This window comes from Melospiza georgiana, chromosome 13, assembly GCF_028018845.1.
Source record: "Melospiza georgiana isolate bMelGeo1 chromosome 13, bMelGeo1.pri, whole genome shotgun sequence".
NCBI lineage: Eukaryota > Metazoa > Chordata > Aves > Passeriformes > Passerellidae > Melospiza > Melospiza georgiana.
In genome coordinates, this window is record NC_080442.1 from 19,131,918 (window position 1) to 19,157,131 (window position 25,214).

General features: G+C 54.0%; 1 protein-coding gene across 1 annotated transcript in view; it reads left to right on the top strand.

The window, feature by feature from the left end:
• Positions 1–591: 591 nt before the first annotated feature.
• Positions 592–25,214, top strand: part of SMAD6 (SMAD family member 6) — a 36,726-nt gene continuing 12,103 nt past the window's right edge. Inside the window, exons 1-4 of the mRNA XM_058033464.1 lie at positions 592–831; positions 967–1,510; positions 4,104–4,160; positions 5,793–5,870. Coding sequence (XP_057889447.1) covers positions 748–831; positions 967–1,510; positions 4,104–4,160; positions 5,793–5,870 — 763 coding nt within the window. The 5' untranslated portion in view covers positions 592–747. The remainder of the gene's footprint in view (positions 832–966; positions 1,511–4,103; positions 4,161–5,792; positions 5,871–25,214) is intronic.

Below are 25,214 nucleotides of genomic sequence, written 5' to 3' on the forward strand. Positions count from 1 at the left end.
TCGCGAGGGGCCCCGCGCGCGCGCCCCGGCCACACAAAAGCCGGCGAGGGGCGGGCGGGCGCGAGCGGGCGGCGGCGGCGGCCCCGGGAGCCGCGCACGGAGCGCGGGGACCCGCCGGACCGGGGCCGCGCCCTGCGATGCGGACAAGGGACGCGCTGACAACCGGCCTGCGCTGCGGGCTCTGCTGCTTCTTCGCCTTTCTGATTTAATTTTTTTCCCTTCTTTTTTTTATAATTATTTTTTTTACTTTTTTTTTTTTTTTTTTTTTTTTTTTACTATTTTTGGCCGAAGGGATCCGACGCCTCCGAGCGGCCCCCGGCGCCGGTTCCCCGCCGGGCGGCACCCCCGCGCCGAGCGCGCTTCCCCGCTCCTCCCCACCTTGTATGGTGGAGCGGCCGCGGGGCGCAGCCGAGCGCTGCCCCGGGCTCCCCCCGGCCCTCGCCCCCGCCGCTCCCCGCCCGGCCCCGCGTTGGCAGCCGATGTAGGGCACGGCGCGGCGCGCCCGAGCCCCAGCGCCGCCACGGGAGCGGCCCCCGCGGCGCCGTCTATGCCCGCGCCGCCCCGCCGCCCCCCCCATGGTGCGGCCCCGCCGCGGGCCGTCGGAGATCCGCTGGGCAGCAGCGCCGCGGGGAGTCCGGGCTGCTCCGGGGCTGCGATGAGATAGAGCCGGCGGCGGAGCGAGGAGCCCCGCGGAGGAGGGCGGGGGGCGGCGGAGAGCGACGCGACCCCCGGCCGCCCGCGGGTCGTATGTTCAGGTCCAAACGCTCAGGGCTGGTGCGGCGACTTTGGAGGAGCCGCGTCATTCCGGACAGGGACGGCGGAGATGGGAGCGCCAGGAGCGGCCACGACCTCGGAGCCACCGGCAGCTGCAAGATCGCGGAGAAAAGCCCCTCGGTGGAGCTCCGCGCGGTAGCGCGCAGCCTGCTGCTGCGGGAGCCGGAGGAGCGGCGCGGGGCGGCGGGCGAGGCGGCGGCGGCGCCGCGCGGGGACCCCATGGCGGAGCGGCGCGGGGCCCGGCTCCGCGCCCCCGGCTCCGCGCCGGAGAGCGACGGCCGGACCGTGACCTGCTGCCTCTTCTCGGAGCGGGAGCCGGGCGGCCCCCAACCTCCCCCCGCCGCCGCCCCCGGCCCTGACGGCCCGACCGACGGCGGCTCCCCGGAGCGGCGGGGCCGGGAGGCGCGGGCGCGGCTGCTGCTGCTGGAGCAGGAGCTGAAGGCCGTCACCTACTCGCTGCTGAAGCGGCTGAAGGAGCGCTCGCTGGACAGCCTGCTGGAGGCGGTGGAGTCCCGCGGGGGGATGCCCGGCGGCTGCGTCCTGGTGGCCCGCACCGAGGTGCGCCTGGGGGGCCTGGCGGCGCCCCCGCACCTCCTCCTGGGCAAATTGTTCCGCTGGCCCGACCTGCAGCACCCCGCCGAGCTGAAGCCCCTCTGCGAGTGCCAGAGCTTCGGCGTCGCCGACGGACCCACGGTCTGCTGCAACCCCTACCACTTCAGCCGCCTCTGTGGGCCAGGTGAGCAGCGGCGAGTTGGGTCGTCCTCCCCCCACCCCGGTACAAACACGCACGGATTTGGGGGTTCGGGGTTTCTGACCCCTCACGGGGTTTATCGGAACCCTGGTGGGCAGCGCTGCCCCGGCCCCGCGGTGTTGCGGGGATGCCCGGGGGGACGCGCCCGCTCCGGGGTCTCCGCCGGGCATCCCCCCTCTCTGGAACCAGCGCTTCCAGTTGTGCGTAAAAGGCCCTTTCCCTTTATTGGTTTTTTCCCCTTCCCGCGGAGTTTCCCCGCTCTCCGGGAGCCGGACGGGCGATAATCGGCGGCTCCATCCCGCTGGCGCCAGCCTGGCTCGCTCCTATCGGAGCCGGGCGGTCACCGCCGCCGGCTTAAAGCCGCAGGCGCTTCGGGGGGGCCGCGGGGATGTCCCCGCCGCGGGGATCCCCGCACCCGCGGGGACTGCGGGGGCTCCTGCAAGTCTCCAGCGTTTCTATTTTTTTTTCTTTTTTGTTTTTTTACCTCTTTTTTACAGAGATAAGCGTTTTCCAGGCGTGGGTTTGGGCTCGTTGAGGGTTTTTTGTTTTTTTCAGCAACGCTCGATTGTGTGTCCATGTCAGCAGGGAATGGTTAGATGGAGCAGAGACATGTTGGAGTTTGGGGTGCAGAAATGGAAATAATATTTAATAGGCTGTACAAAAACTGTAATGAGACTGGACAGCTTGATTCCCACTGCCAGAGGGCAGGGTTAGATGGGATATTGGGAAGGAATTGTTCCCTGGCAGGGTGGGCAGGCCCTGGCACAGGGTGCCCAGAGAAGCTGGGGCTGCCCCTGGATCCCTGGAAGTGTCCCAGGCCAGGCTGGATGGGGCTTGGAGCAGCCTGGGACAGTGGAAGATGTCCCTCCCATGGCAGGGGTGGAACGAGATGATTTTTTATGTCCTTTCCAACCCAAACCATCCTATGATTCTGTGCTGACTGTCCCTTTTTTTGGCAAGAACTTTGATTTTATTATTTCTGTTGCAATCTGGGCTCCTGCCTCGCTTTGCATCACTTCTTTCAAAGAAACTTCTCTTCTGGGCGTGCTTCTCCCGAAGGTCGCTAGAGGCTGGAGGCAGCTCTTTTGCTCCCGCTGGAGCTGAGCTGCGTTTTTAGGAACGGGGCATTTCTCGTAGAAACGGGAGAAGTTTCCCGGTGTCTGTCCTGCAGCCGGGGTGGTTTTCCCAGCCGTGAGCGGCTGCCAGCCCTGTGCTGGGAGTAGTAGAAAGCAGAGCTGTTATCGAGTGGCTCCTTATCACCTTGATAACGGGTGGCTGTGCCAGGACCCCACCCGCGCCGGCTGGGCGCTGGTAACAGGAGCCAGGAGAAGGCCTTGATGCCCTTTTTCCACAAGCGGCTCCCTGCAGGGATCATCCTGCTGCTGGTTCCCACCCATTGGGGTGTGAAAGTCCTGGGGGGCTTCCAACGAGTCCCTGGTGACAGCAGGATGGAGTGGCACCAGCACAGCCAGGTCTGCCTGCTACCTCCACATAGGGACACCAGCACCTTTATTTTTCTGTATTTTGGGATTTATAAGCACCCTGCTCCCTTGGGGGGAACGGGGAAGCTTTTGTGAGAAGCAGTGGATGACCTGCCCAGAGCCGTCTCTCGGGGGATGCTGAGGTGCTTTTTGGGGAGCCCAGCGGGGTGAGCTGCGGGTGCTGCTGTCAGCTCCGGGGGGGCGCTGAGGGCACTGCCGTGTTTCCCTGCTCTGGGGTGGGTTTGGTGCCACTCAGGGACTTGACAGAGCGATTCCTCGCTGGAGCCGGTGCCTGCTCAATGCTGGTACAGCCCAGCTGGCTGCACGCTCAGTTTTGGCAAGTTACAGTTCAAGAAACATCACTGCCATACTATGGAAGGGGGAAAGAAAGCCCTATGATCAGGGCCTGGACCCTTCCAAGAACAGCGAGAATGCTTGAATGACCGACCTGCTCTAGCAAAGCACCTCTGAGGATTTGCTGGGCTTGGAGCACATGGCTGCTCAGTGCTGCTGCTTAAAGCCGAGCTCAGGAGCTTTGTGGGATGGATTCAGGGTGAGGGTATCATGGTGGCCTCTGCTCCTGAGCCGCTCTAGTGCCAAGGCCTTTTGGGATGGACTGAGGTTATGGGGTGGCTTGGTGGCCAACCAGCCCAGCTCTGGTGCCAGCCCTGTGTGCCAGGAGGAGCCTCCTTACCACCTAATCCTTCTTTTCAGTGCTTGGGAAGTGTTTGGGGAGCTCTTGTCGAGCCCTGTGTGTTGGAGTCACCCATGGAAGGTTGTCTCCCAGTGCAGATGATGGAATTGGGGTTCTTGGAGAGCAATTTGATGTTTTGTGTGACTCGATCTGTGGGTGTCCAGGCCCAGATATGGGGCACAGGGGTGCAGCACTTTCAGTAGCAAAGCCCACTTTGAAAGTTCGAGGTGGGACTCCCATTGTTCAAAAATTAGGGAACCCTTGGTCTCCAGTTGCTTCCAAGTGTTTTGTTTTCCACTGGGTGTTCATAACCTTGGAAGAGTTCCTACCCCCCCAAAAGAGAAAGCGAGAGGGTTTGTTGATAAACCGAGCACAGCACTAACCTGAAGTTTTGTTTTTCCAGAGTCTCCACCACCTCCCTACTCTCGGCTGTCTCCTAATGATGAGCAAAAGCCACTGGGTACGTGTTTTGTGTCTTTTGATCTCGGGGAACTCTTTCATGGTGCAGCCCCGGTGCTGGTTCTGAGACAGCCCTGCCTGGCACGCCAGGCAAAAGCCAACAAGTCGGGGTTTTATGGCTGCTCATTATTTCTGAGCAAGCATCAGCTGACAAGTTTTAAGAAGTAAATGGATGCCAGTTTATCCTACCAAATTACCGTGCAGACACATGCATATTTTCCAAAATAATATGAAGCTCTATTTTTAATGAAGGCGTAATGAAAGGTTACCAGACGTCATGTTTTGTCTGCGTGTGTAATCTGCGGGAGTGGGAGCTCCTGGTGCCATTTCCATAAAGGCCTGGCTGTGCTGCTCCATGCAGGAACCAGCTATTACCCTTCCTCTGCTCCTTACAAAGAGATGGAAACCCTTTGAAACTCAGCACTGTGTCATTTCTGAGCGGGGTGTCACTTCTCCTGGGGAATTATGGAAGGTTTTCCAGGCAGAGTTGGTGAGAGCAGCTTTGGGGTGGCCCGGCTGGGTGTGGAGTGCTGGGTGCTGGGCTGGCAGCCCTGGATCCTGGTCCTGTGTGCTGCACGCTGGCCTGGAGATGTTTTGAGCTGCCATTGCTGCATCCTCACCATCCTTTCTCAGCCCTGCTTCTTGTGGAATTAAATGGAAAGCAAAACCTGGGAGCATGGGAGGGAAGGGAGGAATCCCACATCCCTCTTGGATTTCTTGCTGGGATCAGTGCAGCTGAGACTTTGGTCAGTGATTTCCCGGGGTTAATGCCCAGGGGAGCTGCTTTTGCTGCCGTGGGGCAGGGACAGGGAGGAGACAGACGGGGTTGGGCAGGGCTAGGAGGGGACAGCCCCGGGGGAAGGCACTGCTGCCCCTGCCCTGCCAGCCTGGGAGCAGCTCAGCCGTGTGTGCACCCCGTGCCCGGCGCCTCCATCGCCACAGGGCTGTGACCAGAGCAGCCTGCAAGGCCAACCTGGCTGCTGGTGGTTTTTTTTCCTTTTTTTTGTTAGGTGTGGAGGCAAAAAAAAGGAGTTGTCCCTCCCTGCGCTCCCTCTTCCAAGTTAATTCCTTTTAGAAACTGCTTGTGCTGCAGGGAGAGATGATAGTGAGCGACACGTGACTTTATTAAAACAACAGCCAGGGGTTGAAATTTGCTTCACTGGCTTGTTTGATTGGAAAAATAATAGTTAATCTGTGAGCAAACAGTTGAGCACTTAATTAGAGGGGTGTAAGCAAGAGAGAATAACAAAGACTCTTAACTTGTTAAAACAAAGTTTCCTTCGCTTCAGCAAAGAGGAAGGAAGGAAGCAAGAATAAACAGCTTCAAGAATTTTAATGGTGATAATTAAGTATAGTAACTCTGACTTGTTTAGAGGCTTAATGTAACTTTATCCAGTAAGCACCAAGTTCCTACTTGTTTGATCAACTTAACTGGAGTTATTTTTGTGGTCGAGGCAATTCAAACTTTGCATTTGCGTGGTGGAGCTCCAAAGTTAATGGCTGCTCTCTGGCTCTGTGCAGAGTTTCTCTGCTCGGGAGGTGCTGGGAAGTCCAGCAGCCACGGGTGCTCACGTAGCACTGGCAAACGCAGCAGGACTAAAAGTGCTTTTTTTTCTTTTGTTTTCTCCCCCAGATCTATCAGATTCCACGTTGTCTTACACTGAAACAGAGGCTACAAACTCTCCCAACGTCACGCCCGGAGATTTCTCAGGTTGGTTGGCAGCTCTTGGTGCTTTCCCCCCTCCATGGGGGCTGGTGGTGGGGCAGGAGGGGATGGAGGTCCTGGTCCTGCTCTTGGTTTGTGCTCTGGGTGTGCAGAGAAGGACAAGGAGCAGTTGTTTGAGTTGGTTTTTCAAAGACATCCATGCTGTGCATGTTGTGATAAGATGCTGTTTGTGGGGTGAGCAGGGACGTTTGGAGGTGGCCACAGGGCCACTCGTGTCCTGTGTGGAGGCCACCAGGATGGGTCCCAGGCTGTGGGGCTGGGCTGTGGGCCCTCCCCGTTTCCATGGCTGGGCTTTGTGCCCTCCCCATTTCCATGGCAGGCACTGGGGCCCTCCCCATTTCCATGGCTGGGCCGTGGGCCCTCCCCATTTCCATGGCAGGCCCTGGGCCCTCCCCATTTCCATGGCAGGCACTGGGCCCCTGCAGCGCTGCTGCTGTGGGGAGGTTCTGGTTCCTGCCGGGACCGTCGGGCTGGTGTTACCTGTTGGGCCCTGGCCCCGGGCTGCACTCCCTGCTTTCATGAGCAGGCTCCCAGCTACGGAGCCATTGAAGATCCCGAACAAAGCTTGGCTTAATTAGGTCCTGGTTTTTGCTCTGCCCCACCCTGCAACCTTTCATTCACTTAATGGGGCTCTGCAAGGCCTGGGGTGGTTTTCCCTGACAGCAGGGAGAGCTGGGGCTGGCCTTGGCTCAGCACATCCCACATCTCTGTCCTTGCTGGGGGCTCCTGTGTGACAGGAGGGGCCTCCCTGTAGGACCAGGCTTAATTCCTTTGCCTGGTTCAAGGTCTGAGATCTGGGGTGAAGGCAGACCAAGATGGATTTTGGTGGAGCCCCTGGTGCCTCTTCAGCAGCTGGGGTGGAGCTGGGGCACCTCGGAGGCTCCTGGCTGGATTGCTGAGCACATGGATGGGATGTGCTGTGGCTCAGGGGAGGGGCTGCAGGGGAACTTTGGGTACTGGTCCCTTGGCTGTGGCATTTCTCTTCATTTTCTTTCCTTGCAAGAGTTCATGGTCAGTCTGGTGAGAAGTTTGGTGAGGCTTGGGCATTCCTGGGGATGTTTAGGCTGATCCCAGCTCCAAAGGGAGTTCAGATAGCACAGGGTCTGTATCATGGCACAGTGGCTCATTTCCCTCTGGGGATTTTCCCTTCCCCTTGTCCTTTCAGGTGTCCCTGTGCTTGGGCCCACATTGCTGTGCTGCCAAGTGTCCAGAGCAGGGGAACAATTGATAGCAGGACTGGGATAATTCAGCCTCATGCTCTAATAAATGTGTGTTTGCATTTCCTAACAAACATTCCTAGGGCTGCATGCACATCCCTAAAGCTCCCCGTGCCCGTGGCTTTTGTTGTAACTTGATAATTGGCATTAATTACAGCAGCCAAGTTGGAAAAGTGGGGTTCCTGAAGATGTAATGGTTTAGCCTCCCTCATGGCCCAGCCTTTATGGGACATCTGGTGGGTTTGCTGGAGAGAAGAGAGATTTTAACTTTTCCTTGAACAATATAATGATAACATGTGACCGCGATTGTGCTGAAACCAGATCCCTCCTCTCCCCCTGTGCTGTTTCCAATGGTGTAACTTTTAATAAGAGTCTGGGGCTGGGTGATTTATTTTTCCCCAGTGCTCAGGATTGCTGAAAGAGGATAAGAGCCCTGCTGAAGTTAACCCATACATGTCATCACGGGGAAGTACAAGGGAAAAACCCACTTAGGCTCCAGTCTACCTGCCTCATTTCAGTTTGTTTATTCTCCATTTCAACTCATTTAATAGCTCTGCTTGAAGTGTATGTCTGTGGGAGGGATACACCAAGCACGTGGTCCTCCCTGCCTCCTCTTGTGTACTCAGTGTGCATTTAACTTGTCTTCCATAATAAGTACATTTTGGATCTAGCATCAAGCCACTGCTGTTTATTGGTCCAGCTTTGATAATCAAAAAGGCTTTTCCTACTAAAGCCACAAAATTCAATTTTGTGTAACAAAGAGAACCATTCTTCTCCTGTTTCTCCTTTACTTGATGAACTTCCAAACAGGAGGTTTTAGAGTGAAGGCAAAAGATGATCTCTGTCATGTGTGTTAATTTAAAAAAATAACAAAGCCTTTTTTTTTGAAGTAGGGCCTTCCATGGCTAAAATATTACCCTTAAAAGAGGGAAACAGTGAAGTGTCAGGCTCAGTGTAAAGTTCAGAGGAGCAGTCGGTGCTGACTGAAGCACAGGCCGTGGGTGGGTGGCTGGATGTGACCTGGGTCCATGGATGATTCCCCAGAGCCCTCTTCATCTCCTGTTCAGACATTTGGGTCTTGGAGCAGAGTTGTTCGTGAAGGGTCAGGGTCCAGCCACAGCTTCTCCCTTGGAATGGGGGTGCTGCTGTTTCCCCAGCAGGTGCAGTGGCCTGGGAAGGTCTGGGTTGGTGGCCAAAGGCACTTGGGGGTGTCTGAGCCTGCAGTTTGCTCCTCCTGGGCTCAGGCAGTGCCACACTCAGCACAGAGAGCTCCATCCTTTCCTCCTGAGGTTCATTCCTGCCTGGGCAGCAGGGCTGAGCAGAACCTGCTCTTTGGGGTTGTGTTTGAGGCCCAGGTGGTTCCCTGGCCTGGGCTGAGCCTGTGTGTCCCCTGGGAGCAGCAGAGCCTTGGCCAGCCCTGGCGTCCCAGCAGGGCTGGGGAAATACCAGGGAAAGGGCAAAGCCCAGCAAGGCAGGAACAAAGCTCAGCCTCGTGACTCATAATTGGTGGAACATTTGTAGTAATTTTTTTTCCCTTCCCCTCAGACTTGGCTCCTCCAGCACTTGCCAAGAAGCTGCTGCACCCGTTGGACTTGCCAGGCATGGGGAGGGCTGAGCCTCTGCAGAGATGGGATGGGATGGAGCACTGCTGTGGGCTCTGGGATTCCTGCCTTCCTCTGAGTCCCACAGGGCTCTCCCTCACTGGCCCTGGGAAGGATTTTTTCTTAAAACCCATGGAATTGCCCCATTCCTGTTGGAAAAGCCCCACTGTGAACATTGGGCACAGTTCTTGCTAGTGCTGACTTTAAATAGGAGAGGGCAGGTGGGAGAGCTAAAGGTGGCCTTGCATCTGTAGGTCTCTGTGCTGGCTTGACCATCCCCAGGGAAGATGCTGATTTATTTTTTCCAAAAATAGTTGTTTTGGGTGTTTTTAAACTTTGAAATCGCTTCCCATGTGCTAAAACTCTCCAAGAGTTTCAGCTCTGATGAATCCGAGCTGAAAATGTGCATCCCAAAGAAGAAATGTTGCATTGGTGGTTTGTTGGAGGAGAGATGAATTCTGTCTGTGCTCCAAAGCAGCAGGAAGGTGTTTTCCACCCTGAAGTGGAAGCACAGGCATGAGTTTATTCCAGCTGCTCTGCTGAGCTCCATGTGGAGATGAGCTGTGCTTGGTGACTGATGGTGGTGGAGGAAAGCTGAGAATTAACAGAGAGAAAAAAACAGAGACTGAATGGGCAGGAGCTTATTTAAATTATTTCTGGCTTGATTGGTATTTTTTCTTTTTAAGATGGGGCAGTTTTTGCAGGGCAGTGGTGGGGCTGGGGACATTGGATTAGGGGAGCAGGGTCCCTGTATCCCCACAGGGAGGAAGAAGGCAGGAGCATCCATCCCAGCTGGTGACTCAGCCCTGCTGAGGTGATGCCACAGCTCCAGGCAAGAGCCAGAGGGTTTTTCTGCTTCCAGCAATATTTAGGATGAACTTAAGGAAGCATATTTTAAAACCCACTGAGTGGAGAAAGTGAACGTCTCCCTTCCTCTCCCCCCCAGAAATAACAGGCTGCAGGATTTATGCTAACAAGGAAATTTATGAAGATCCTGTGTGTTAGGAGTAGGAAAAAAAAAAAAAAAAAGGAGCCCATTAAATGTGTCAGGCGGATGTGTGTGGCAACTGGGCAAACATTGCCCTTTCCGGGCTGGGGGAGAGTTCTGGAATTACCTGTTCATAGAAAAAGGGTATTTCTGTTAGTGATGGGACAGCACTTTCTTCTGGGGGAAATGTTGGGTTTTGAGGACAGACTCAGTGACAGCTCTGGGCTGGGGGCTGGGACTGGCCAGCACCACCCTGGAGCCTTTTCATCCCTTCTCCCCTCCCTTCCTGCAGGAACAAATCCTTTTAGAAAGACACAACCTATCTGTGCATCCAGTTTAATCACAGACAGATGTTTGTTTGGGCCAGTTTGGGTTTTGGTTTCTTTTTTTCTTTCACATTTAACTGTAGCTTTGCTGGCTTGCCTTCCCCTGTGCAGTCTAGAACAATCAGGGTTTGGCTGCAGCCTCTCCTGGTCGGAGGAACGAGCCCCTTGCCAAGAGCTACTTCTTTGATGCAAAAAAATACATCCTGGAGGTGCTTTGTCAGATGTTTTTATATTAAACAGCTTTCCTCCATAGTTTCACTTTGCCAACGGGAAATAAAGTGCATCTATTTTCCAGAGTGCTTCAGAGAGGAGTTCTGTGGAGGCTTTTCCCACTTGGCTGGGGATGGCCGTGGGTGCTGCAGCCCCGTGGGAGAGCCCCAGAGCCCAGCCTGCCCTCCCTGGGGCTTTGCTCATGGGCTGGCACCAGAGGCAGCTTCTCCAGCTGAGGGTGAATCATGGATTGTCCCTGAAGGGGAGGTGGGGAAGCTCTGGGAGCAGCTCCCTGGGCTCTCAGGGCTGTCCCTTTCACAGGGGTGCAGGTGTGCTCCTTTAGTTTATATGTGTGTCTGGGCTGTTGATAAACCCCTGGAGCCAGAGGAGTTATGGAGGGCAGGGGGTTTTCCACATCCATTTGTGCTTACCCCCATGGTGGGGGGCTCAGGTGGCAGCTCCTGGAGCTCTGCCATTCCTTTGGAGCAGAAGGTGAAGGGATCATTGACTCTGTGGCCAGCTGGGCTCCTCTTTGTGTCCAAATCCTGTTGAGAGCAGAGAGTATTCCACCTGGGAAAATCGTGAACAGATGAAGTTGTTCAGGGCATTGAGCAAGCAGCAATTTAAGAAAAATTTTTTAAGAGTTCGATGACTTGCCAGTGGAATAGAATCACCCTAGATCAAGGCTGGAGGGAGATATTACCTGCATGTGGTTGTTTTTCTATGAAAACCCTGTGGGATAACTCAGGTTGGGCCACCAAACCAAGAGCTGGAGCACTGAGCTGGCGGATGCCTGTGCTTTGGTGGCCCTGCACCTTTGTGGTGCCACCTGTACCCTGTGCATTGTGTGGAGAGGTGCCCGTGGCTCCATCCCTGCAGAGCCTGTGCAGCTCCAGAGCTGTTCCTAAAGCCAGTGAAGCTGTTGGTGTAAAATACCCCGTGGGTAATGGGCTTGGAGTGCAGGGCTCAGCCAGGCAGTGATGTGGCATGGGGAAATTCATTTCATACAGGCTGGAGGTGGGAAGGGGTGCTTTGTGCTGAAGGTCTCCTGAGGAGGGACATGGATGTTCCTCTGAGGTTTTGCTCCTGTGCCCAAGGAGCAGCAGCTGACAGGAGGGCAGGAGGTGGGCAGTGTCCCTTTGTTGCTAAACCCACCCAACAGCCTCCCTTCAGACATGAGGACAGTCAGAGCTGTCCCTAAAACATCTGGGCAGCTGGAGCTGGGCCTTGTTCAGAAGAAGGAAGGGGAGAAGCCAAGCTGGCTGCCAGAGCCTGGGATCGTCTGCCTGGAGAGGCACAGGCTGCACAGGGGTGGGAGGAGGTTGGTCTCACCGATATTGGTGAAACCCCGTGCCTGATGCAGAGATGGAAGCTGCCCTGCAGATTATGCCTCTGTATTTGTGTGTACACACAGCTCCAGAGCCCCAGAGGGGAATTTTCCATCAGGGATCCAGGCAGGATGATGCCCTGAAGGGAAAGTTCCATGGGCAGAATTTGGGTTCCCTTGAAGGCAGGACTCTGAAGTTCTCAGTATATTCCAGCAGAATATACTTCTCCAGAGAAGGAGAAAGTTGCTTTTTCTCCCTCTGTCACCTAGAACTGGGGTGGGTTTTCACAGCTAGCCTGGGTGTTTTCAACCTAGAAGTTCTTGGAGAAAGTACAAGACGCAGATAAAACATGTTTTTGTCTGTGCTTCATTGAGTAGTTATGATGTTTGGCCTTGAATCACAGAACAATCACATCCCTCACTTCTCCAAGCACCTAGGCATCACTCTTTATAAAAAGAAACATCAGGAAGTAAGCAAGTTACTTAAAAGTAAATTAGTTTAATCTTTGTAGCCTAAATGTTACATTCTTGCACCCTATTAGGGGCTGGATACGACTTTCTAGGTAGTAAAAGTTCCTTTGATGTAGCTCTGGTTGTGTCCTTTAAGCAGCATGGATCCACGGATCCAGCTTTGTTTGAACTTTCCTTTTTCCCTGGGCCTGTGTTTTGCTTTTTAAAGGGATTTGCTGAATACTGGACACAGTGTATTTATGACCTTTGAAAACGGGGAATGTTTTGAAGGAGGAATTTTGGCTTCTTATAGGGGACCTGTAGAGAGAGGCTTGTGTTCACAGTCCCAGTAATAGATTTTTTTGTGGCACTTTGATGAGTGAGAGGTGTTTATAGGCTTGATTCATAACTGAGTTACCAAGGTTTTCCACGGAAATAACTTATTAAATGTGTGGCGCTCACCGGAGCCATTGAAGTCTGGAGATTTGCTCTTCATCAAAGGCACCTCCTTCCCCAGCTCCAAGGCCTAACTCAGCATTTTACCTCTGCAGGATGCTCAGACCCAGAAGGGCTGTGTGGTGTGGGAGCTCGAGCTGGCTTTTAGTAACAAATTTTAAAAAAAGGCAAACTGGAAGAAGGAGGAAAAAAAAAACCTCAGGAAAAACATCCCCGCTGTCGCTGGGAGCTGCTGATGGTTAAACCTGCTTTTCTGGAACACTGCTTGTTTGTGTGGATTTTCTCTGCTCCACAGCTGAAAAGTCCATCCCTTCAGTGCTGCTGAGGGCTTTGAAGTGTCCCCAGCCCCTGAAGCCCAGGTTCAGTTTGCTGGCAAAGGAGACTCAGCTCTCTGTGCTTCCCCAGAGCCTGGGGCTGCCATTCCCAGCCCTGCCCCAGGCTCCTGCTGCTGCCTGCTGCTGCAGGGGGGACATTGCCTCACTGAGGCCCCTCCTGGGCTTGGGGTTTGTCCCAGCTCTTGCTCTGCCCCTGCTCTGTGCCTTTCACTTGGCTGATTCATCAAATCCTGGTTTGGGCTGGGAGGGAGCTTAGAGCTCATCCTGCTCCCCCCTGCCATGGCAGGGACCCCTCCCGCATCCAGGGGGCTCCAAACCCATCCAGCCTGGCCTGGGACACTGTGCCAACCTTGTCAAAACTCCTTCTGCAGGTTTCTTGTAGCCCAGGAAATGGGAGTTTAGCTGGGAAAGAGCATCAGCCGAGGGCAGGGCTGGGAGAATGGAGAGGGGAGGATGTGCAGCACTGGGGTCTGGGCTGGGGATGCTCAGCACTGTTGGATTCCTGTTTGGGTGTGTTTTTTGTGAAAGAACAAAACCATTTCACATGGAAATGCCTGTCTTGGCTGACCTCTGGCAGGGCTGCTGATGCTGACTGGTAATGGCCTTTGCAGCTCCTGGGGCTGGAGCAGGGATCAAACAGCTCTGGCATGGAAGTGCTGGGCTGTGCTGCTGTCCCAGAGAAGCTGCTCCTTCAGGGAGAAGCTGGTTCCTCATCCCAGGCTTTGGATGTGGGAAAATACATGGGAAAACCCACCAGCATCAGAGGACATAAACAGAATTAAACCCAAAGCTCCTCTCCTGGCCCAGCACCTCCTTGATCAGCCCCACACCCCAGGTTTTCCCCTCTTTTTTTACTGTGTTTTCCTAGTTTTATTCTTTAAATGGCAAAGAGTTGCCTCTGATTCCCAGGCCTGCAAACCCTCCCAAAATATATCCTGGCTCCCCACAGGGATGCAGCCCTGCAGGGAGCAGGCTCAGCCTGGGATGCTGCTCCCTGCCCTCAGCATTTTGCCTTTCAGGTTATACAATCCCATGTCTGGAACCTGCCAAAAAGTCAAATCCCAGCAGTGCAGGGGAGAGGGATGTGTGGGGAGTTTGTTTTGCCCTTGACAGCAGTTCTGTGTTCTGGGGGGTGCAGGGGGTCTCTGCTGAGGGTTCAAGGAGCCCACGTGCTCCTGTCCTGCAGCATCCCCACCCGCTCCATGGGCATTCCCAGAGCCATCCCTCCCTTCCCAGGGCAATTCATGGCAGTGCCCTGGTGCCACTTTTGCTGTCCCAGCTGGGCACTGCTGCTCTGCTGGCCCCGCTGCAGCTTGGCCACGTCCCCTTCCTGCTCCTGTGGTTGGTTTATGGCTTTGGAGATGTTCCTCCTCCTGAGTGCTTGTGGCCCAAGGATCAGGCTGCCCATTCCTCCAGGCTGGAGAAGCTGGAGCCTTCAGGGGCATCTCTGGGTGCCAGGGATGCTTGGGCAGGATTTCTCACAGTGGCTCCACGCAAGGGCGGGAGACACAACTGTGTTGGTTTTATCTGTGTATTCCATGAGCAGGAGCAGAACCTGCCAGCAGCAAGGCTATTTTTCAGCTCTTTCCATTTATTAAGGTCTCATTTGCTAAGATTTTTCCATGAGAGAAGCCAAAGAATGTTAAAGACTTGAAAAAAAAAAAGTGCCAGCTGCTTTGTGCTTTCACACAGAGTGATGCAAAGCTGTCAGTTCAATCAGGGAAGAGGCACCTCAGGAGCTGGTGGGTGATGAGAGCTGGGCAAGGCCCTGGCACAGGGAAACTGGGGCTGCCCCATCCCTGGCAGTGCTGGATGGGCTTGGAGCAGCCTGGAAGGAGGGATGGGATGAGCCCTCCCAACCCAGCCCAGCCCGTTCTGTTTCTCTGCTGAGATCTTCAGATTTACCCCAGCTGTCTGCAGAGGCTGCTGCTGGGATGGACACACATCCCTTTGCTTCCCTTTGCTCTTTCTTTGCCCTCCTGGCTGCTCCAAGGCCTGGCCTGTGCAGTTCCTGAGCCTGGAGCTCACACAAGGCCCCGTTTGTGCGAGCCTGAGCTGGGAAAAGCCAAGTTTGTCCAGGGGGAAGAATGAGGCACTTGATTCTCCCCCCCTGTGCGAGGCTGTGGGGTCTGGGAGCATCCCTGTCCTCCACAGGGAAGGCAAACATGGGCTCTGCTGGCTGGGAACTCCCAGGGTTCTGCTTTCCCTCAGTCCTGAATAAATGTTGCTCCTTTGGAAGCAATGCTGCATCTTCCCCTCAGCTCTGTGGCAAACACAGGCATTGTGTCCTGATTTTTGCCTGTTTATTTTTTGTTATTTGTTGCTCTTTAAACCCTGCAGTGAGAGCTGTAGGTAAAAATGAACTATAGTTCAAAAAAGGTATCCAAGCTTTAGGTAAAAAAAGCTGTAGGTTTTTTTTTCCAGCATTCTTCTTGAAATCCAGAGGAGCAGTGACACAGCCCAACAGGAGCTCTGAGCCTGGAAGTGTTTAAGGCCAGGCTGGATGGAGCTCTGAGCAGCCTGGTGTGGTGGGAGGTGTCCCTGCCCATGGAGGGGATGGAACAGGATGATCTTAAAGGTCTCTTCCAACCCAAACCATTCCATGGTTCTGTGATCCAAAGCTTGGCCAAGTCTCATAGCAAACAGTCACTGGTGCTTCTAAAAAGCTCAGGCTCCAAGGTTGGATCTGGTTGGGTTTGTGTGGTGCAGCAGCTGTGGAGATAAGGGGCAGATGTGAAAATGGGCAGTTGAATGTCTCAGACCCCATCCTGCCCTATAAATTGTGTCTGCAGCTGCCACCGAGGGCTCGGGCTGCTCTGGGCACTGTGACACTGGGCCCAGCAGGTTGGGATTGTGGCTGTTCTGCAGAGCTCTTTGTGCTGAGGTTTTGTGAAGCCCTGGGAGCAGGACAGTGTTTCCATGGGGGCTGTGGGTGCTGCCTGGTGCAGAGCAGCCCTTGGGCAAGGCCAGGGCTCAGCTTCCCTCAAGCATCGTGGAGTTGCTTTCTGAGATCTGCAAAAAAACCCAACAGAACACAAAAAAACCCAACAAAACTTTATGAATCGACCAGGAAGCCAGTAAAAATTAGTAGCAACAAGCTGATTTCAATGGAAATGGGTTTGCTGCTCTGCTGGCTGCCAACCATTTATGAGACTGGCCGGGTGCCGGGTCCAGCGCCGCATCCCTCACCCTCCTGCTGCTGGAAATCATTTGTGACTCCAAAAAAATAAATAACACTATTGTGGAGCTCTTTTTATGGCTGGGGCCTGAGCTGGGTGGCAGCTCTGCAGTTTGCAGCCCTGCCTGGGGGCTCCCTGCCCCATCTCAGGTGGGTTCCTGTGGGTTTGCAGGGTGCAGGTGAGGACATGGGATGGAGTTGTATCTGTGGGATGTTGGATTTGTTCCTGGATCTGATCCAGGGAAGAGCTGGGTCAGTGTGGCTGTGCCACTTCAGGGGTGTTGGATGCTGTTGGGTGTTGTGCCAGCTGAGGTTTGGGATGGATATCTGGGAAGATTTCATCCTGACAAGGGCTGTCCAGCCTGGCACAGCTGCTCAGGGCAGTTGTGGAGTCACCATGGCTGGAGGGGTGTAAAAGCCATGTGGCTGTGGCACATGGGGACAAGTGGAATGATTGGAGCCGCTGATCTTAGAGGGCTTTTCCAGCCTTACCCATTGTGGGATTGCTCCTGTCTCTGGTGGGGACATCCCAGCCCCCCAGGCCCCAGGGTGGTGTCCCAGGAGTCAGGATCTGGCTTGTGTGGAGCAGCAGACCCCAAAACGGGCCCATTTCTGCTTTGGCTCATCTTTAAATGCCACAGGGGTTTCCAGCATGGGAATTCATCTGACTCTTCATTTGCACCAGGCCTGTGCAGTGCTTGCACAAAGGGATGTGTGTGACTGAGGGCACTTCCACCCCAGCAGAACAAGGAAATTCCCAGCAGAGTACAAACTGAGGTGAAGATCCTGTCAGCTCGTGGAGCTGCTCTTCCCCCATTGCTGGGTTATTTCAATGGAAGGGAAATGGCTGCAGAATTATGTTTTAAAAAAAAGTCACATTTCACAGGTTACAGACTAGGAGCACACTGGGCAGCTTCTTCATCACTGGAACAAGAAAACTGGAGTCATTCTTTATTCCCCAGTAATTACAGGCACATATTTTGAAATCTCCGTGTCTTTTCCATGCTGAATCGCCAGTGCAGACCTTCAGAGCAGGATTGAATTCAGCTGTGCTTGAAAGGGTCGGTCATTTGAGACTTCCAACATTAAAAGATCTTTGCAAATTAGTTTTGCTCTTGCCATGCTGAATTTGTTTGTGTAGAAAACCTCAGTAGATTTGGTATGTGCCTGTCTTTGAAGGGCTGTGCTTCAAAGGCTGCAGCTCTGGGTGTTTTATGTGCTGAGCTCTGCAGTCCCCTGAGCTCTGCAGCCTCGCTGGGAAGTGTCAGCTCGTGTTAAACCTGCAGGAAGGAAAAGCTGAGCCTGGCTTTTCAAAGCTTTCAAGGAAACTGGATGCCCAGGGCTTACTCCTGTAGGAAGCGGGTGCTGGGGCTGCCTGTGCTGGTGTGTGTCACTGCTGCCGCCCCAGGAATGGTTCCATGGCCCTTCCCGTGGGTGAGGGAAAACCCCTGTGTGTTTGGAGAATCGGGCAGAGCTGGTCCCAGGAAATTCAGCTGAGATCTTGGCAGTGAGGACCAAGCACAAGAGATTGGGTTGGACTAGAGCTGGTATTCAAACAAAGGTAAACAGTGAAAATAATATTGTGAAATCTCCTGATTCTTGGCTTCAAATCTGGTTGGTTGTTTTATTTTTTTTTTTTTTTTTCAAAGAAATTGAATTTCAGAAAGGAAAATGGGAGAGAACCTGTCTCACATCCTGGACTTGTGCATGTTTAGATCAGGTCTGTCACCAACCAGGTTTTGTTGGAGTGGGGCTGGAGCCCTTTCCCCTCCAGCCTGGTGTATCCATGCACATCCCAGCGGGCTGCACTGTGGAACTGATCACTTTACAGCACAAAAGGAAAAAAGCCCATAAAATGGAAGGTGTTAATGGAAGGGCTGAAGGGCTGTCACCTCCCAGAGCCCTGGGCTGTCCCACAGAGGGGCTGTCTGTGCCCAGACAAGCTGTGCAAGGTTTCTGTGAGTGCCTTGGGCTGCAGGAAGGAGCTGCCCTGGCTGGGTGCATGCAGCAGGACCAATGCAGGTTTGGCTGAGGACAAACCAGGCAGCACCAGGACATTGCTGGGAGCCAGCAGATCATCCCAGCTCAGCCCCGGGCCGCATCGCTGGCGCTGCTTCCCCCGCCCTTCCCCCTTTGCTCCCTCTCATTGAGATTTCGACACAATATTATTTTAATCCCCGTCCTGTGGCCCCTCCTCCTCCTCGCCGTGCCCTTCCCTGCAGGCTCAGGGCTCTCAATGAGAAGCAGCTGCCTCCCAGAGCCCTCTCCCCTGGCACGGGGGCTCTCCCCCAGCCCACTGAGCCCTCCCTGCTGCCTCTGTCCTCCCTCAGGGCATCTGGGCTGGGTTTGGAGCCATCCCACCCTGGAGCATCCTGGGGTGGGCACAGGGAGCACCCGGGTTTGGGATGTGCCATGGCCCTGCCACCTCCAGCCATCACAGCACAGCCCTGCTTGGGTTAGAGGCTGTTAAATTTTGCCTTTATTAGTTTCTCTCTTGTTTCTGTGGGTCAGGCTGCCTCGGTGCACCTCCCTGGGGCTGAGTTTTGGTGTGTGTTGAGCACAGGAAGCATTCCCTGGGGTTTGGAGTCGTGTTTTCCACCCTGTTCAAACCCCCAGGAAGGTTTTAGGGATTCAGGGGGTGCTGCCAAGGCAGGCAAGTGACTGAAAGTGGTTCAGGCATTAGCAACTCACATGTGCCAGCTACAGGAAGTACCAAGCTCCTCACATCAGCCTTCAGTGGCTCAGGGCAGTGGTGAGGGTGGGCACAGGCTGGTTTAACAGGGAAGGAGCATTTCTGCAGTGCCTGGGTGAGTGCAGCCACCTGAGGGAAACAGCTCAGGCCTATCTTGGAGCTTCTATTCCTCATTTCTCCTTTGAAGTTGTGCTTAATGCTTGTGCCACGTGAATGACCTGAGCAGTGTGTAGGGTGTATGAGGAGCAGGCAGCAGAAATGTTTCTCCAAAGTGCTGTGTCTTTATCCTGGGTTAGTGGTGGCACAGGGGTGAGACCCTGGCTCCTGCTGTGAGTGGTGCAGTTGCACACACTGGAGGTTTGGTGGTCTCCAAACTACAAAGGCAACAGTGAGTGTTGAATGCAGATGCACTCCCAGCCTGGGAGCATCAGTTTGGATACCTTGGATTCATTCCCTGAGCTGTGATGCAGCAGACTGTGATGCAGAAAGAAATTCTCACCAGTTCAGCATTTCACAGCTTGCAGAGCAGAGTTTTTCTGACTAACTCAACCCAGCAGGTCCGTGAGAAAGGGGGGATGAGCAAACACTTCCCTACACGTGCCAGAATTGCAGCGTGGCCCCTGCAGAGCTGTGGCCATGGCTGCCTTCCCCAGGTGCCCCCCAGGCTGGTGGCACTCCCAGAGCAGGAGCAGGGGGATCCAGGCTGGCTCTGTGCAATGCAGCAGCTGCAGCACTCCCAGAGCAGGGGATCCAGGCTGGCTCTGTGCAATGCAGCGGCTGCAGTGCTCCCAGAGCAGGGGATCCAGGCTGGCTCTGTGCAAATGCAGCAGCTGCAGCGCTCCCAGAGCCTGAACAGGGGGATCCAGGCTGGCTCTGTGCAAATGCAGCGGCTGCAGCACTCCCAGAGCAGGGGATCCAGGCTGGCTCTGTGCAAATGCAGCAGCTGCAGCGCTCCCAGAGCGGTGCCTCTCTGCTGGAGTGAAGGCCTGGGTGTTTATTTGAGGGAAGAGCAGCTCAGCCAAACATCCTGCTTTCAGACTCAGAAAGATGCCTGCGGCTCTGTTTGTGTGCAGCCTCCAAGCGCTGGGCTCTGGGCATGGATGGGATTTGCAGGGAGGGCTTAGGGACAGCCTCCCAGGTTTTGGGGTTTCTGCTGCAGGGATTTCCTCATCATGGCACTGGAGAGCTGCAGCACAGTTCCATCAGGATATCCAGTGTCAGGCAGGAAGCTGCATGTCCTCCTGCAGGGCTCTGAAAATCCCCCTCCCCAAGTGGGGTGTTGGAGCTCTGAGTTTTGAGTCAAAATAAAAACCAGTGGGAAGTGCCAAGTTAGGGGGGAGTCTTGGTTTTGGGTCAAAACCGCTGTGGTTTTGCTTCCCCCCTTGTTTCAATCCCAAGCACAGCCCTGCCAGAAACTTGGCTCAGCCTCCCCAGCAGAATTAGGGATGTATTTATGTTTCGGGGTTTGTCAGGAAACCTGAAACCAGGTGAGTTTGGCCAAGGCCAGGCTCTGGCTGGGACAGGGCTGCGAGGAGGAGCAGGACAGGGATGTGCCTCAGGGAGGGCACAACCAGGACTTATTTTTGTAGACATTTCATAGCAACAGGGCTAAAATAGAGTTGTTGCTCTGCCTTCTCCATTGCATTGAAAGGAGACCCTTCTTCTGCTGAGCAGAGCCTCTGTGGTGGTTGGGATGGGGCTCTGGGTTGGTCCTTCAAGCTGCAGGAGAAGTTTGTGGCAGCTCTTAGTTTTAAGCATTGATTCTGAAATAATGGGCTCATGATAAGAGTTTTAACTTCACCCTGCCCTGCACAGCATTGTGCTTTTCCAGCCCCTAACATCCTTCAGTTATGTAGGTGTAGCTTAATGCCACTTATACATCAATTCTGTGTCTGCAGGTAGGGCACACCAATGTATTTATTGTCACAATCCATTTCCAGCTCCATTTCCTATCCAGAGTCATCCAGGCAATGACACATTGCCCATAAGATTTGAATTCCCTTAGTGAGATGTTGCTTTTGCATGTGATTAAAGAGCTAATAATGTTTTGGACCATTTTGATGGTGTTTGGGTAGCAATTCTTGCACTTAATCTCAGAATAATACAGATGTCCATGTCTGAGATGGTTTTTTTAGATACTTAACTGCAGCCAACAGGGAGGAAGAGCCAGCTGAGGGGCACAGGTCATCTTCTCTCTACAGAACAGGGCAGATAAGTTGTGTCCCCATCATTTCATGCTGGGGAGTGCAGGTGGGAGGGTCTGGCCTTGTTCACATGGATTTGGGGTGCTGTGATTTATCCTCAGATCAGCTGAGTCAGCAGAGGGGATTTGGTGGTTGTGGGGCGCTGCAAAAGACAAGAAAAATCACGATTTTAAAAAGAGGGAACTGTAGGATGTTGGCCCCTGGAACAACCAGCAAAGTGCTCCATGACTTCCCCCAGCACCATCTCCACCGCTTCGGGGCAGGTTGGGAGCGTGATGTCATGGGCAGAAAATAGCCCCTGTTGTTATCAGAGTAAAAGTTGAATTTCTTGTAATCCCTGCCTGGGCTGCTGGCCCTTGCAGCCCTCCCTCAGCAGGAACCTGTGAGCACACCCCCAGCCCCTTCCTGATTGTTTTTCCAGCCCCATTACACAACAGCGCGTTTGTTTGGATTTGCAAATTGGTCCCGAGCAGTGTCAATAGCTGGAGATACACACAGAGGGGAACGGACTTTATTTGGGTTTTAGGGCCTTGGGAGAGGAGGGAGCCAAGATAAATAGGGAGTTTTATCCTGGGCCGTGTCAGCCAAACAGCCCTGGAGCTCCTGGGGAGAGGTTCAGTGCAGAGCAGCAGGGATGGAACCATCAGGGATGGAGCCCGGAGCGCCGGGCAGGACCCACGGCTCATCAACGTCCCCTTGAGCCTGGGCTGGTGTTTGTATTCCTTAATGATGGATTTACAAGGAAACAAGGACATCAGCAGCGTGCTGGGTGACTGAGCCCAGTTATCTTCTGGCTTTGGAAACCACGTTTTGTTTGTCGAGCTCTGTCGTAGGAGAAAGTCAGATTTTCGTTCCTCTGCTACTGCTGTGTTGTCCTGCAGGAAAAACCTTGCCAGCATTTCCACTTTTAATTGGCTCGTGGCAGGTTTATCCCCATTTCTCCTGGATCTCTCTGCAGTTCCTCAAAGCTTTGTGGCAGAGCTGGGAGAGGCCAGGTTGGAGCTTCCTTGCATTGCTGGGCTGCACCGTTGGGCTTGGTGGTTTCGTGAGTTGTACCTTCTTAAAAAGCTCGAGGACTTCAGGTTTTCCTCTTCCTGGGGCTGTTTGAGGCACTGGTGTGGAGCCTTGCTCCGTGTCCCCATGGGCAATTCTGATTCCATCACTGACAGCAGCCTGGAACAGCCTGAGGGCGGCTAAAAAAAACAATTTGAACACCCAGGCCAATTTCTGTTGATTTTCAGCTAAGTATGGTGAAGTCAGTGGAATTGCTTTGAATTTCTGGTCAATATTTGGAGCAGAACCTGGCTGTGCCCATGTGCAGCATGGGAGGATTTATTTGTAAAGCAAAAGAGGAAAATATGACTGGGGTTGGAGAATAAATGGGGGATGGAGAATAAGGCTCAGGCTCCCTTGTTCTTCCTGACTTTGTACCATGCGGAAAGAACTTTCCCTTTGGAAGGCAGGTTGCCTCAAGTGGCCCTGGTGGCTTGCTGAGGGCACTGGGTTATGACAATAAATAAAAGCCAACAGCACTTCTAGAAATGTGAGGAATGTAAAAATGTTTAAATGATTTAGTACCAGAAAACTTTATTTAAACATTTAATCGCAGAACACGCTTTCATCTTTAAAACATCAGTGTTTGAACTCCCATCCAAGTTTTTTCCAGACTTTCTATGTACTTCATCATATACAACAGCAAGCTGTGCTTTGCAGAGAGAATAAACTTCCATTTCCCTGGTTCCGTTTGTGGCTGTTGCCTCAGACGCACCTAAATTACAGTAGAGAGGCTGTTCTGGGGAAAAATCCTAAACATGTTATTTCCTATGTTAAATAAGGTCTCTTTCTTTGAAGAATTGGAGCTGCTGGTGAGTGCTGTGTCCAAGCAAATCCCACAAAGCTGCAGTTTCCCTGTGGAAGCCAGCCTGGATACAGATGTGTCCGTCAGCACATGGGGGATTTTTCCCAGTGCAAGGGAATATTCACCTCTGGGAAGTTCATCTCCCCACAAAGCACCAGGAGAGAGGCTGCCATGGGTGGGTGGCACTGGTGAGGGATGCAGCAGTGGGCTCTGACGAGTTGGGCTTGACCTCAAACCTTCCACAGGCAGCGAAAAAAAAAAATCATTTCATTCTTAAAACGGATGAGCATCAGTGGATTGTTTGTGTATTACATAATTCTGGAGTGTAAGAGCCGTGCTTTGAAGAGGAAAAACCTCAGGGCTCCCTGCACACACCACCCAGCAGCCATCAGTCCCCGATTGTTGTCAGGGCAGCCAGGCTGGAGTCACCCGCAGCAATGACTCAGTGCACGTAAGCAGCTCCTTTTGGGGTGAGCCCAGGGGATCAGCTCAGTAATGATTTTCCTGGGATTGTGACCTCAGGGCCCCTTGGGTGCAGCATTAGCATTGGAAATGTCCCTGTTTGTGTTCCTGAGCGTGCACGGCCGGGCCCTGCCGTGCTCTGCTGGGGAGATTTATGCTTCCTAAGTACATTGTAAAAGTTTTATAAAGTAGCTTAAATATTTACACAATAAGCATTTAAGGAAACAGTTATGCCTCTAAAGGAGCTGCTGATCCTTTGGGTCCATCAGACCATGGACATGAGGGTTTTTTAACTGTCTGACCTCCAGGAATTGCTTTTTTTTTCCACCTAACTGATTTTAAGCAGGCAAACAAATGGAAACTCATACACAGGAACCTATAAATAATGTTAATGACCTGGCTTGTATCCTCAAAAGCCAGGAAATTTAGGAATGCCGGCGAGCTGGCCCTTTGCTCACTGAAGGGTGGAAGGTGTAGCTGAGAGGATTCCTCCCCAGTATCCCATCCATCCCTGCCCTCTGGCATTGGGAGCCATTCCCTGTGTCCTGTCCCTCCATCCTTGTCCCCAGTCCCTCTGCAGCTCTCCTGGAGCCCCTTCAGGCCCTGCAAGGACTCTGAGCTCTCCCTGGAGCCTTCCCTTCCCCAGGGGAACATTCCCAGCTCTCCCAGCCCTGGAGCAGCTCCATGGCCTCCTCTGGAATTGCTGCAGCAGCTCCAGGTCCTTCTTTGCCTTGCACTTCCCCCAGCACAACCACCTTGCCTCTGCTCCCAAATTTCCTCTTGCAAGGCTCCAGCCATGCTGCATCTCCAGGGAGCTCCAAGGGGCCCGTGCAGCCCCTTTTGTTTCTGGCCTCATCCAGCACCAGGCTGTGACATTGCCCGGGATTCCCCCCTCAGGAGCTGCCCCATCCCACTGTAGGGCTGGAATCCTGCGCTGGTTTGGGTGGGAAGGCACCTGTGAGGATCATCCAGTGCAGCCCCCGTGGATGTGTTGAGGGAGGTGGGAGGGCCCAGAGCTGGAGCTTTGCTTGCTCTGCTCCAAGCAGAGCATCCCAGACCCCTCGGGTGACCTTTCCCTCTGGTTTCAGGCCCTTGGCTGGGTGGGTGCTGAGCCCCCTCCCCACAGCACCCACCTCCCCTTCCCCTGAGCTTCCTGAGCCTCTCGGGGCTGGGTTTTTCCTCCCGCTCGCACGGCAAACGGATGTTTAGATCCGAAAGGAAATGGGATTGCTGTTTGCTCGGCTCCTCCTGGAGCAAACAGCCCTTCAAAATAACTCCAGTGGCGTAAGTGCCAGGAAAAACAGCGAAGCCAAAACCTTGTAAGCAAATAATTGGCCTTTTTGTGAGAGGGCTCCTCTTGAGCTCCAAGTTTGCAGATCAGAGCTGCTCTTTTCACGTTTTGTTTTGAGGTTTTGCAATTCTTCTCAAAGCAAACAGATCCAGTATGTGCCAGATGGGTTTTACTGATCCCAGAGCATTGCTTCCAGGTGATTCCCCTGGGACAGGCAGAGCTTTTGGGTGGGAAATTGGTTTTTCTGGAGCTGAAATGTGGAGCCCGGCGCTGGGTGTTGGCCTGGAGGAGGTGGCCCTGCACGGTGCCCTCAGGGTGTCCTGTCCCTGCCCCTGCTCCTGCAGGGATGGCTCCTGCAGGGCCTTGGCCGGGGCTGTGGGAAGAGCTCGGCTTCCCCACGCAGCCCAGCCCAGCCTGCCTGAGTCACCCCGGGCAGGGAAAGGCTCAGCAGCTTGGGAAAACCAGCTGGAAACTCCCTGCCCGCCCCAGGGCTCAGCTTTGCCCCACAGCTGCAGAACGGGGCCAGGACCACCCTAAAGCAGCGACCCCAGAGGGGAGCCCAGGGAGCTCCCCAGGGTGAGCGCTTCAGGGGGTTCTTTGGGTTCCTGCCATCCTGTGGCACCCCAGGCTCGTGCAGGGGAGCAGGATGTGTTCAAAGCACAGCAAGTGATGCAGTGTCACCCAGACTGAGCTGTTTGACAGTTCTGCAGCCTCGCATCCTGGGTTTCAGCTGC